At 34.5% G+C, this 15,017-nt stretch overlaps 1 protein-coding gene across 1 annotated transcript in view; it reads left to right on the forward strand.

The window, feature by feature from the left end:
- The first annotated feature begins 9,399 nt into the window (after positions 1-9,399).
- Positions 9,400-15,017, forward strand: part of Tsf2 (transferrin 2) — a 66,343-nt gene continuing 60,725 nt past the window's right edge. Inside the window, exon 1 of the mRNA XM_089088492.1 lies at positions 9,400-9,494. Coding sequence (XP_088944618.1) covers positions 9,440-9,494 — 55 coding nt within the window. The 5' untranslated portion in view covers positions 9,400-9,439. The remainder of the gene's footprint in view (positions 9,495-15,017) is intronic.

Consider the following 15,017-nt stretch of genomic DNA (forward strand, 5'->3'; position numbering starts at 1 on the left):
CACACCCAATCAAAATTTTGAGATAGCCATTTTGTTCTACGTAGTTGATTTTCCGATAGAAATTATGTTTTGAAGTAGGAAACTCCCCCACAGCCTTCAGGGCAAAGGTTGTAGGTTATGCCCTGGGGGCATATAAGCTTTTTATAGAAAGCTTTGTCGTAAACTTCATAAAGGGCTCATTCGATTGGAAATTCAATGGGGTAGTGTGCTTTTTAATAGCCGAAAGTGATTGGAGGGCAACAACTAACCCCCCTCTCACGCCCACCTTTTCCCCAAACACATCCAATCAAAATTTTGAGATAGCCATTTTGTTTAACGTAGTTGGAAGTTCCGGAAATTAGGTCTTTGAGGATAACAACCCCCCCTCCCCACAGTGATTTTTGCTCTTTTCAAGCTTGATTTGCATATTCAATTTAAGTTATACTCGTTTTAAGATTTATTTATTTATTTATATTAATATCTATTGTATGTTTGTTTGCATTGATTGTTTATTTAATTTCTATTCGTTTTAAGTTTCATTTATACTTCAATAGCAAAATATTTTTTACGTTTTAAGCTTGATTTTCATATTCAACTAAGCATTACTCGCTTTATGATCTATTTATTCATTTATATTATTGCTTGTTGTATGTTTTTTTCTATGATTGTTTATTTAATTTATGTTCGTTTTGGTTTCATTTATTCTTGTACAGTAATTTCTGGCGTTTTGAGATTGAATTTTAACAGGTATATGTATCTGCTGAGCTTAAGTTTAAAATGGCCTTTACTTTCCTTTGAAAAACTTTTTTTTCGGAAAGTTTTTTTATTAATTCACGAAAAACAATCATCTCCGTATACTGTCGTCTTCATGTTATTTTTTTCTTCTTTAATCCCCCCTTCTTTTCTATCACAGATGCCATACTAAAAATTAATAGTCTTACGTTGATTATTGTTATAAATTCATTCCTTGGTTTCTTTGTCAATCTCAAACCAATGTTATCTTCACCTTTTGCATTATTACAGCCAGACCAATTATTTTCCTTTTCCTCTTTTGTCTCTTCAACGTATTGATTTCTTCCTTATATCATAAACACTCGATTCGTCTTATTTCTTTTCTTGTCCTCCAGGCTGTGAATATGGATACCACACGCGTGCTACCCATGAAAAAATATAATGTCGCTTATTTTCCTCTTGGTTTAAATGTTCGCCAGAAGAGCTGCATCGCGGTCCGGCTTTGTCTACTGCTTGAGATAGGAGATGATTTTATTGCCCAAATATATGTATCATGCTAAGAACATATCTACAATGTGGTCGACACGCCATTTTCCAAAAACGCGGGTGAAGGCGGTTATTGTATTACTCCACAAGAAAGGCACTAAAAACGACTGCGAAAACTATCGGCCCTTAAGCCTTGCAAGTCACCCAGCAGAAATTATGATAAGCTAAACCAAATCAGAGCCATCAGAGATCATACCATCACCGACTATCAGGTTAATTTCTGCCCTGGACGGTCTACCACTGACAAGATCTTTGTAGTAAGGCAAATCGCAGAAAAGTGCCTTGATTATGGCAAAGAAATCTTCTAGCTATTTATTGATTTCAAGCAAGCCTTTGATATAATATGGTGAAATGAATTAAGATATATACTGGGCCGGATCCCAGAAGGCGAAACAGAACAGTTTGCAACAACTTCAGACCTTCTGCAAGGTTGCATTCTTTCTCCACAACTTTTCAACCTCATTTCACACGCCATACTGTCCATGCTCGAGAACCATGTAGGAGTAATCATTAACGGTGTCATCATCGACAAAATAGCTTTTGCCGACGAACCCGAAATTGCTAGCAAAAAACTCAGTCCTACCTACTGGCCCAAGCCTCCGAAATTGAATCTGCATCAAACAGCTTCCGCATGGGAATAAACCTAAAGAAGACAAAAGTTATGCGAATCACACAAGACACAAAAATTACTTTCAGAACCATAACATTGAGATAAGTGGTGAAGAAGGTGAATCGGTAGTCAAGTTCGTGTACCTAGGGCTCTATTATCATCAGAAAACATCTTTTCCGATTAAATAACACTAAGACTCCCCCTGGGAAGTGCAAGCTTCAAGAGGATGCTCCCTCTCTTCAAAAATAAGCACCTATCAATACAATTGACGCTGAGACTCTTTGACTCGCTAATTATACCTGTTGCCATGTACACCTGTGAAACGTGGACACTAAAAGTCGAGGACGAACGCAGGATTTTGTCCTTAGAGACTAAATGTATCCGCTGCATAGCTGGCGTAACGTATCTAGACATAATTTCCAACAGAGATCTTAGAAGGCAGCTAAAACTGGGAACTGCAATTCCCCAGAAAGTGCGATTACAGCAACTCAGGCTGCTGGGTCACATACATTGAATTGAAAAATCACGCCTGCCATAAGTTACCTTTGAAGGAATGGTCCATGTTAGCTGCCAACCCAGAATATTTAGGAAGAGGTGACAAGACAACTTTATGAACGCATAAAGGAAATGGCCCCAACGTGACCCATGAAGACATCCGCGACATAAGTCAAGTTAAATTTAACAAACGTTAAACACCTATCATATTAACTCCAATTTCGCAAAAATTAGAGATAAGATTTTTTTATCTGGGCTCAATATATTTGATGCTATGGATGCAGGTCCACCAATGCCAAGGAATTCTTGGTTTGACAAGGTATGTACTAATAATGCTAGTTGTTTGAGCAATCCTTCATTTGTAAAATATTATGCTAGAGATATCTTAAAGGCGTTTTTGTCTGAGCCAAATTCTCGGGTTTAAAAGCTTCCTAATAATTACTGAAACATCGTGTGAAGCTCTTGATACCAGTGGCAAAGGGTGCAATTTTTTTTCGGGTAGGAGTAAAATATGTTCTCTTTTTTTAAATAAACTGTTTTACTGAAAACCAAATACGCGGGTATAAATCAAGACAAACAGTGATTCTTCAAAATTATTCCTGCTTGTCGGGACAAAAACGATCTAAGTTCGATAAAAATAAATTTTTTAAAGTTTCAATTTGAAAATAAAATATTTTCTATGTGTAAACTAAGACATTTTTTCCACTCGAAAGAACAACATAAAATTCATTTCTTATGAAGTCTGTCTGTTTATTTCGTGTATAAAATCAATACACTTTGTTAATGTTGGGTTTGCTATCCATTGATACCTGCCCTATCACTTACTAACATCAGCTACAACAGATTTGCCGCTGTAAGACATCACGTTACAGCTTAAGAAATATTGTACTGGGCCCTGTTTTATATTTTGCCACCTGACTGAACTTTTTTTGACACAATATAGAGAAAATTTGTGATTAGGGAAGTTGTAGTACTGATATTATCATAATTTTTTTATCTATACAGGGTGTGACAGAAATGGTGGAGAGCAAAATATATATACTTTTTTTAATAGAAAACCTCAGATATTATTGCATTTTTAGATTATACTGAAAATTCTAGAAATTTTTCATAATTAATGTCCGACAGATTTCTTCAACTGTTTACGATATATTGATAGTTGAAAGTCGGCAATTCTGACACTTTGGCAGTCAATGAAATTTTAGCACAGAAAATTCAAGGAAAATGGTTGACGCGTTGTTTGGTACTACCATTAGATAATTTCAGATAGCTTATAAAAACTAAGATAGAAATGTGTGGACCGTTTCCTAATTTTTTACGGTTAAAATTTTAGATATTGTCAGAGAATCAAAATGGCCGACTTCTAATCGCCAATGTCTCTGAGCAGTTGCAAGGTAAATATAGGACATAACATAAGAAAAATGTCTAGAATTTTCTAAAGAATCCAACAATTTATTAACCTATGGGGTTTTGTGATCAGGGAAGTCAGAGAAAGTGATTGATTATAATAATCAAATTTACATTTTATTTTTGCTCCTCTTTTTTACTCCCCTAGCTTTTACTCCCCAACAATGATCTCCAGGAGTCGTTGTTAGCCTAAATACATAAATGTTGTATATGATACTCCATACCATGGATATCACTAAGAAGCCGATCATGACCACAAAGAATATTTTCTAGTGTAAATTTAAAAGCAGACATTAAATAAAAGACTAAACTAAGCGTCGAAAATAAATTTTCGCTATCATAGATTCGCATATTATACCGACTCCAATGCAAAGAAAGGAGGCAAATCCATTGTGAAAATTTCTATAGATGTTTCTGCATGGACACCATAGATTACGGCTTAGACCAAACAAAATATAAGAATTTAAAAATATCTCTTCCAAATGCAAATTAGCTAATAAAATGTACATATATATCCTAATAGGATTAGATCTCTATCTACTGGAGCTAAGTCTTCAAAATGTATGACTAAAGCTTGGTCTTAAGGACACCCTAGACGGTCAATGATTTTAATCAAAAGCTCCCGTCAATCAATTGTTTAAAGCATGGTTGACTGTCTAGGAACCGATTGAGTCCTTCAAACTTTGTATCAATCACCATCAACGCTTGACTCAAGTGTCAAACAGGTTCCTAGACGGTGACTCATACTTTAATCAATTGATTGATGGAAGCTTTTGATCAAAACGATTGACCGTCTAGGGTTTCCTTATGATCTGGCTTTGGATCAAAATTTACAGTCTCTTCACTGAAGAGAAAAATAACATTGCAAATTTAATGTCTTCAAGTTCTTTTTACTGTTTTCCCCCTTTTTTCACTTTAGATTTGAGTGTAAGATGTTCAACCACATTGATTGCTTCGATTATCCTCTTAGAATTTAGCTTCGATAAAGCTTGACTCCTTAATTTAATTTTTGGGTATTTTTCCTTCGATCCATTCTTCTTTCTCTCCTCTTTTAAAAATCCCAAAAAAACACTATCAACAGTAATTTACCAAGTGGAAGTACAACCAAGGAAACTGTGGAAACGGCATATTGATCAAATTCGCCCAAAGCGAGCAACGGAAGAAGATTGGACTATTTTTACAACTCGAGAACCGAAATCCCAGACCTCTCCTTTAATTAGGTCTCTGGGGACATCAGCCCCCTCGTAGCCCCAGAACAAGGGCTGTAAGTAAGGCAATTCGTTCAATGTTTAAATACAGTATATGTTATTCACAAAGGTATGTATGTTTGACCTTTACTTTCCAAAAATACAAAGGACATTCAGGTAAGCCTTTCATAGAAGGTTGAGGGGATTGTTGAACTAAACAGAACACGTTATGTTACGGGCTGTCAAAAGGGTGTAATTCAGGAATGTCTGAGTATATTAATTTGCAACTTTCGGCAGTACCACCACTACTACTGCTTCCACTGCAAGTAATACAACCACAATACTACATTTAAAATGTCAAGGGGAGATTTTAATTAGATGAAAAGACACTATGTGCATGCACTCTGTCAAAGAGCATATCTCGAAAAAGAATTTGATTGCTGTGAAGTGTGAAATTTTACACTTAGACTATTAACGGTATAGCTAAAATTCACTTCATCTAGCCATGATGGCTTAATGTATCGAAACTGTATGTAACTAAATCAAAACACGCTATGCCCATACAAATTGTAAAGAGGAATAATCAGAAATGCTTCAGGAACAGTTTACGGTATTAAGCTGAAAATTTCAGCTTGTTCTTAAGGGGGTGTCGATGAAACCAAAGATGTTATGAGCATGCTGGTACAATTTCTACTACCCAAGCTAAGAGTATTAAGGCGGAGTTTTTAAGGAATATTTTTTAAGGATTTTCAAAACGGTGACGAAGCAATATCTCAATAACGGCTTACATTATTAAGCTAGACCTTTAAGGATAAGCTATGGCAGATTTTGAGCTAGCCAGAAGGCACTATGTTTATAATTTTAATACTACCAATACAATTACTGTGACTGATGAAGCTAAAGGTATTAATGTGAAACTTTTAATGGAAGTTTCAATCAAACGAAAAAACCATATGCATGCAGGTTTTCAAAAGGGCATATAAGAAATTTAATGGGCAGGAATTCTCTATAATAAAGTACGCTCTATAATAACGCTCTATAATAAAGTCTATAATACAGAATAAACTTGTAGCTGGAAATATCATTCAAAGTTATAAAAGGAGCTAATTCAATTCAAAATTAAAAGCTCTAGTGCCCGTTTTAAGAGTAAAACGAGAATGGAGAGCAAGCAGTGCTTCTCCCAAGCCCATTCATTTTCCAAACACATCCAGTAAAAATTTTGAGACAGCCATTTTGTTCAGAAGAGTAGAACGGTCCAGTAACTATGTCTCTAGGGATACTGTGTATATCAGTCTTTCACAATTATGCAATTGACCCATTATGATTTAAAATTAAATCCAAAGGCACTGTGTGTATCGTTGCCAATAACACGCTTCAGCAATATCTCTGGAACGACTGGGGGAAATAAGCTGAAACTTTCTGGGCTTCTACTATCACTACTTCTGCTCTTACAATTTAAAGAAATCTAAAGATTGTATGTGTATCCAGGTTGTCAAGGAGCATAGATAGAATGTTTTAGGAATGATATTGAGTTTTATTTTTCAGGTGAACTTGAGGAGGTTAGTATTAAATTAAACAATATTATTTGTGTCTAGATTTAAAATTGCTGAAAAAGTTTCTCTCACGTAGAAATAGCAAGCCAAACTTTGGATTCTTATAGAAGACTTATGAAACCAAGAGAGGAAAGGAAATAATAAATGAAAAATAAAATCAAATAGGTGAGAAAACGAGGATTTTGTCAGCCAGTGGCAAAATATGAAGACAAAGAACAAACAAATACTTCGACAAGGACCTCCGCCAAGTCGGCCTCAATGTTAAAAAAAAACAATAAAGAAACAAACAGTCAAACAAAATATAACCTTCCGAATTGAATCTAACGAGAACAGAATGGACACTGGGTGTCTATTCTGCTCTTGTTAGATTTACTTCGGAAGATTAGAATTTGTTTGATTGTTTGTTCTTTTTTTTTTTTTTTTTTTTTTTTTTAGCACTGAAGACGACCTGGCGGAGGTCTTTTTTAAAATATTTGTTTGCTCTTCGTCTTCATATTTTGCCACTGGCTGATAAAATCCTCGTTTCCTCACCTTTTTTATTTTATTTTTCATTTATTATTTCCTTTCTTCTCTTGTTTTCATGCGTCAAGTATAGCCAGTGTGGCCTTAGAATGTATTTACATCTTATAGAAGAAAAACCGAAAAAATATAAAATATATTTTTCTATGAAAAAGACTATGTCAATAAAAAAGGAACAAAAGTTAATTTAAAAACTTTTTTCCACAACACGAGTTTTTGAAAGAAAAGTAAAGAACTATATTAAGCCGAAAATGAACAAAAATAAATTGAAATAATCTTCCAAGCTTAAAACTACCCCAAATCACCATCAATAAATAAATGAAATCCAAAACGAGCAGAAAGTAGAATAAATAATAGGATCAAACTCAAAACCAGCAGAAATTAACATGAGTAGGGCTGACAACCCCCATGCCTTCTCAACACTAGGACATATTTGGAACGTTGATGAAGACAACATATATTTTAAATGTTTCCACTTTTCAAACTTCAATAAATAAAAAATCATCAAAACTTTAAGGCAAGGTCGTACCCAGGGCGGAGGGGGGTTGGGGGTTTAACCCCCTCCCCCCCAAATATTCTTCCGACTCATAAAAAGGTAAAAAAAATTAATATAAGCAATTTTTTTTGCGTTTTTTTTAGTTTTTTATACCCCCCCCCCGAAAAAAATCTTTGAGTAATATCCCACCCGAAAAAAATTCTGGGTACGGCCATGCTTTAAGGAATAAATATCAGTATATGTATATTAAACTGACAATCCAGAGTCATTTGTTTTTTTTTTTTGTTTTTGTTTTTTAAGTAAAGTGAAAATTATGTTCTCGTCTTAAAAATGCATGGGGATTGCAAGCCCTACCCATGTTAATGTGTGGTCGTTTTGAATTTGACTCAGTTATCTATTGTAATTTCTGCTCGTTTTGGATTTCATTTATTTATTGATGGTGATTAGTGGTAGTTTTACGTTTGGAAGACTATTTGAATTTATTAATGTTCATTTTTGACTTAACGGAGCTCTTTACTTTTCTTTGAAAACTTGATTTGTGGAAATTTTTTTTTTTTATTAATGTTAGAAAATGATGACAAAATATGGCTGCTATCAGCAAAATTTGTATTGAGATGAATATGTTTGGTGGTACACCACTGAAGCACTTTAAATATGCGAATAGATAGTAAAGTTTTCCTTAATTAAATACAACTTCCTTGAATTAAAGTTTTCCTTGATTAAATTTCCTTAAATTAAATATTAACAGTATCCTGTCCATCAAATCTACATGTATAAATGTTGCTTCTTCAATGCTATAGGGGCTTCACATTGCCATTCCACAGCATAAGTCACTGACGGTAAAAATGTTAAAAGGTATATGATTGGTTAATTAAAATAATCAACTACTACTGCTACTAATAACAGCTAATTGCGGAATCAACCCGCTTGAGGTGACCACAGCTACGTACGCTCCTTCTCCATCCTGATCTATTCAAAACTTCTTTCTTTGCACCCTCCCGGAAAGTTCCCGTTTCCCTTAAATATTTCTGTACAATATCCTCCCACCCCATCCGTGGACTACCTACTTTCCGTTTAGACCTAGATGATTGGTCAAAAAGGACAATCTTTGGCAATCTATTCATCCTTCATCCACAGAACGTACCCTAACTATTTCAACCTTTCTCTCATTATAATCCTAGAAAGCCCTAAAAATCAACCAATTAAAAATAGATTTACATCCTCTCATACCTTATGTAAAACAGTTTGACTAGCTTACTTAGCTATATGAAATCACCATTACTTGGTGTCTGTAGCATTCTATAGACTTTGGTGTCGATAAAAAAAATTATAAAAAAATGTGTTTAAACTTTTTTTTACGCATGTTTTTTCAATTTTGACGTCACACTAGTGCTACAGAAGCAGCAAATTGAAATAACAAGTAATTGGTTTGAATAGCCTATATCAATCTAATTTTCTTCTCAGTTGTTGCTTACTAATGCCCTGTTGCTGCCTGTTTTGCAATATCATCTTGTAAATGTGAAGTTGCTGCTGTAGGCTTTCATCTTTTCTATTTTTGAAAAATGATACTTAGATCTTTATTCTGGCTGGTCGATATTACAACTTTTGTGCATCAATACGACGGTTCAGCCCCAGTGGGAAGATATATGGGCAGCAGCACATATGAGGGATGATTGGTGGCTCTTCCTGGATGCCCTGGGTGCCTGTGGTGGCAGAGGAGGAACTAAGGTCTAAGGTAAGGTGTGCATGAAAGTTTAATATTGTTTAACTAAGTAAATTAAAACAGAATATGTAGTTAGCGTTAGAGTCGTGCCGGATTTCGATTTCATGGATAAGTGCGAAAAGTGTGAGAGTGGCCCTGGTAATGAAATGTTTCTTTTAGTTTTTCGGCAATAGTGATTTACGAAATATTTAAATGTTTCGACGGGCGTGGACAATGTTATTAATTTTGTTGTGTTTCATCTCATTTGGTAATTTGATTTAATTATATATAATTTATCACTTTAAGTTTCCTTATCTTTACTCTCATATATAGAAAGATGAGGTGGTATTATCTTTGTGTGCACCAAAGTACGAGTTAGGGCAATTGAACCTTGTGTAGATAAATCTTGTTGGCGTTATTTTAAGGCTAGGGTTTACATCCCTGTTTAGCCTCCATCCAGCATTGGCCTAGTTTTGATCAACTCCTTTCTTCGAGGCTTTTAGGGTTCCAGACTGGATGATGGCTTTGGACAGCCTGTGCAAATGTGGGACAGGACAGACTTAGAAGAAGTGCTGGCACTCTTGACTGGTCCAATCTGGGACCTAGAGCTTCCTGGTTTGTCCTTTCATGTTATTTAAGAGGAATCAGGAGAATAAATGGCTTAATAGTTCACATTCCAGCATTGGCAGATCCAGGGCGCAAGGGGGCATGCACCCCCTAACATAGGCCTAGTCTAATTACTGTAATGTAATTTACTTAATCAATGCAAGTTTATGTTAATTAAGCTTGCTCCTAATGCAAGTTTAATGGATCAACCTATTTTGCTCCCCCCCCCCCCCTAAAAAAACAACAACCTGGATTTGCCACTGCTTTCTAGCAGCTTAAAGTTGTTATTATGTCTCCTCTTTTCCTACAGGATAATAAAGTAGGGAGTTCAAGTGAAGTGAGACATTCCTCATAGGCTGGTAACATTAGGGCTACTAATGCTACTACAGCTGTTGCTACTATGCAAGCTAAGAGTATTAAGGTGAAGCTTTAAAGGGTGCTACTAATGGTACTACAGCTGTTGCTACTATGCAAGCTGGGTATTAAGCAAGATATGCAAGCTATGCAAATAGGTATTAAGGTGAAGCTTTGAAGGAATATTTAGGCAAATGTTAAACGAAATCAAAACAAACTGTGAAGAATCTATGTAGATTTTCAAAATGGTGACAAAGCAATATCTCAAGAACAGCTTACATTATTAATCAATTTTCATGCCATGGTTTACAGCAATATCAAGATCTTGATATATATAAAGGACAACTGCATGTTTCTCTCTCTGCTACTCAACATGGTTGACTTTGTCTAAGCATCCTAAATTTGAAACAAACTTGTGCTGCTTAGCAGGGTTGAAATACTGCATACTAGCAGATAAATTACTAAAAGTGACAGGAACTGTACCATTTTCTGGCTTAGGAGCTGCCACAAATGGTTTTGTTCTTTCATATCTGTGCTAACATACTCTTGTTTTTCAACCAGGGAATTTAATATTTGAGCACAATCATTTAATCTTGATGCCACAATAGTATTTGGTTTGCCCAGGAAAACTGGAACATATGACAGGTCCATAATTGCAAATTGTGGAACATAATCATATTTCAATATTCTGTCCAATAGGAATTCCTAAAAGTTAGCCATGAAACGCCACACTTGGATGTGAGCCTTGGCGCTTCTCAAGAATATCTACTTTAAAAATATCACCACAAATTTCATCTTAGTATTATTAAATGCATCTTTACAAAAAATTTTGCTGCTAGTTTAACAACAGCATGCTGATTTGCCTTGTTAATAATTTGTCTCTCTAGAAAGTACAAAATTGGACAAATACACACTAACTCCATTTTACAGGGCACAAAAACCTACTTCCCCATAATCAAAATGTTATTAAAAAAAATCATAATCCATATTTGATCATGCCATCAGTAAGTTATAATATTTATTAATTGGAAAATTTATAATATTTTGTAATTTCTTACTTTCAACAGTTTCAATAATTGTGCAATCCAATTAAATTCAAAGTATAATCCAGCTTATGTCCTCATAGTTCAAAGGCTGATTTTGTTCCAGTCTTGAGAAGGTATGGGGGTTGTCAACCCTATCCATGATAATTTTTGCCCATTTGAGTTTGACTTGGCTGTTTATTGTAATTTTTGTTCGTTTTACGTTTAATTTATTTATTAATGGTTATTTGTGGTAGTTTTATGCTCAGAAGATTATTTGACTTTTTTTTGGCTTGATGGAGAAATTTACTTTTCTTTGAAAAACTTGTTTGTGGAAAGTTTTTTAAATTAATTTATCTAACTATCCTCTTTTTTTAACAATGACATGATCCTGTTTATCAGGTAAAGAATAAATTGCCTATTTATCAGGGATGCAATGATTATTTCTGCAATAAATACATTAATGTATTACTTAGGGCTATATGTAGCCCATTTCAGGTGGAGGTATGGCAAGTCATTTGTTATTATAGTGTTTCCTTCACAAAGGGAATCTTCATACAGGTATACCATCTTTCTAAATATAATGGAGGTTACAATGACAATTGCAAAGACCACCCCCTAATCTGCCCATATAAAACTATATGCTAAATATAAAACTTTGTTTTATAAAACAAAGAAACCACTAAAGTGGTAAGATTCTTACTTTACATTATAGAAAATTTCTATGAAAATGAGATTCCATCGCCCCTTTTACTTTAATCTGTGTTTTAAAATTGTTTTCTTTGTTGTTTTGAAAAAATATGTTTATCTGTTGTGTGTATGTGTATTCAAAACGTTTGCACATCTCAATTTCATGAATAACTGGGAATTTCAAGTGATTGAGGATTTTGGAGAAAACCCAAGAAAATTCTGGAATGTTTGACTGGTCTAGCTATTTGTAAGATTGAGAGCCACACCCATTTCAAATATAAAAAGACTTAGAAAGGAAAAGTGGGCAGGTCATATTATTAAAGATAGTTGGAAAATATGATGAACAAACTATGAATTAAAGTAGAGGTGACCCAGAAAGTGTAATGAAAAGAAATTTTCTGTATATTGTAAAGTAAGAATTCTGTTATTATAATGTTTTGTATAATATAAATTTTATATAGTAATGATATTCAAAATATCCAATTGTTTCAATGGACATGGATGATGTTAATATTTTTGATGTGTTTTGTTTCATTTAGTAATTTGACTTATTGATTATCAAAAATAAGTCCAAGTTGCATTTTTTTTTTCAAAAAGCACCATTTGCTATTAGTTTAAAGTATCTTTGTAGTCTATGCTCTTTTCTTAATGAAGAACTAGGTTACATGCTAATAACACAAGAATACTACTATTTGATTCCCCTGTCAACACTGTTTCCAGATATAAGGGTTGCTATTGTGACTAAGGGCCCCATCCCCTCTCCCTTACTGGTCCCAGATCTTGCCTCAGGTTATAAAACACTGCAAGGAAACATTACAGGTAAGATGCCCATTAATCGGACAGCGGATCACAATCTCAATAGTTATATCACTATTAAATATATATTATACCACCTAGAAATGGGATTGTTTCATCATTGAATTTCTCTAAATTTTCCTGATTGGCCTAAGTATGTGGTCAGGCCTAGGGTAAGTATTTTAGCCACATACAATGTACATAATTAAGCTTGAGCCTCATCATGTAATCTTAGACCCAGTTTAAGACTGCTCAATCTTAGACTGAGGATCTGTAAGTTAGAACAAAGTATCTAAATCACAGACAGGCTCAATCATAAACAAAGGATGTAGAGCAGAAAAATTGTTGGTAATATTGTAGGGAATTGGTTGTTCCAAATGAACCATCTTATGAAAGATCTTGGATTAGTTTGCACCAATTGTATATTTTTTTGGTGGTGGTTATATATGCTTTTATTTTTAGTTTTTTTTTTATCTTGTTCTTCTTGTGTTTCTCTTGTGCTGCAGACGCCTTGTTTTGATACAGGCGAAATATCTGCATTGTTTTACATTTTTTATCTTTTCTTTCCACTGGCTGCAGTCTTGTTTGTTGTTTTTTTTTCTTTGAGATTTGTCTCTCTGTTGGTTGTTTGAACCATCTTCATACAATAAAAGAAGTTTGTGACAAAGGAAACAGGTCTGCATTTGTTTTTTTATATGAATAGTCTTTGGAAAGGGTTCAAATTCGAGTGTTTAGACTATGCTGGAGAAAATTAGTCACTTATGAGAAGGTTTTTTTGCAGGTATGTGAAAATTTTTGCATAAAGCCATGTTTCCAGTTGATATTTTGTTGACAAGATGCCAAATGAATAAGCTAATTTTATACTAAACTCATGTCCACAACCAATTATATTTTTAACCATAATGGGTACAATATCCTTAGAACAGTAATTGAATAATTTAAATAATAAATATTTACAGCAGTGCTTACCTAATTCTGCATATCAAGTTCAACTCCTTTGATCATCCCCTTAACTTTTTTTGCAAGAATCCAAGGCTCCTGTATCACTGCTATAAATGTCTGTATGTCTGCTCACAGCCCCATACGGTTATGTGAGGCAAATTGATCTACTAGGAATTTAGCCTTTTCATCCCATATGCTAGCATTGAGTAAACACTTGTTTGTAGTGAAGGGTAATTCACCTCTATCATTGGGGGGGGGGCAGAGTCACACCCTATTTGCACTAGATGGCTCCACTCACTCTGTAGAGTGATCCCTCACTCTACATGGGAGTTGAAGATTACATTTGTTACTTTTGTCTATCAGGTCATTGTCAATGGCTATGTGAATATATCTCACATCTACCTGTAGTTTGACATGGGATCTAGTTGTGTTAGCTAATTAAAGAACTTTTTCCTAAAAAGGAAGTTTTTCAAAGAAAAGAAAAGAGCTATATTAAACCAAAGACGAGCAGAAATATGCTTCTACTACTGCCAACTCACTGCAGCACTAAGTCATCCAAGGCCAACATGGCCGCGTACGCTCCTCCTCCATCCCAATGTGCTCATAGCTTCCATCTTTACACTCTCCCAAAAAGTTCAAATTTCCTTTAAATCCTTTTTTATGACCTTTTCCCTCACATTCTGAACGACCTGTCTTTTCTTTGGCCCTATATGGATGGCTGAGAAGGACGATCTTTGATTATTTGTCTTCCTTCACTGGCATAACGTTTCCTAGCCATCTCAACGTTTCTCTCATTATAGCCCTAGAAAAGAGGATAGAACCATAATTTTTGTAATCCTATAATAATATTTGAACTCAAAAGTAAACAAAAATTACTGTCAATGAATAGATGAGACCCAAAACAAACAGAAATTATAATGAATCATAAACTATAAAAAAGAACCAGTCAAACTTGAGCCGAAGAGAAATTAGTACAAACTGGACCAGTGATAATGCCCCTTAAGCCTTTTAAAGACCAGGGTGTCTTTTGCGATTTACTGAAGGCAAAATCTATTTTAAACATTTCCATTTTTATAACACTAATAAATCAGAAGTGTCTGAGACTTCTAGAAAGTTCCAGGAGTAACTATTTGTAAATTCTTAGTGACTACGCTATTTTTACATACCATATGCTATTGAAAAGCATCTCATTTGGGGGGGGGTAGTAATGGATGGAGATGGATAGGAAACTGGTTTGTCCCTCTTAAAAAAGGTTTTATTTTTGAGAAATTATTGAAATAAACATAAACTCGATTAAATTAATAAAGAAACTTTCTCCCTCTCCCTCCTCCCCTCTTATTTTTTCAAGATCCATTTACTGCTCAGAGTGATTTTTCTATATT

This window comes from Artemia sp. Qi Xiang Cuo, chromosome 4 (assembly GCF_049724085.1).
Source record: "Artemia sp. Qi Xiang Cuo chromosome 4, ASM4972408v1, whole genome shotgun sequence".
Taxonomy (NCBI): Eukaryota; Metazoa; Arthropoda; class Branchiopoda; order Anostraca; family Artemiidae; genus Artemia; species Artemia sp. Qi Xiang Cuo.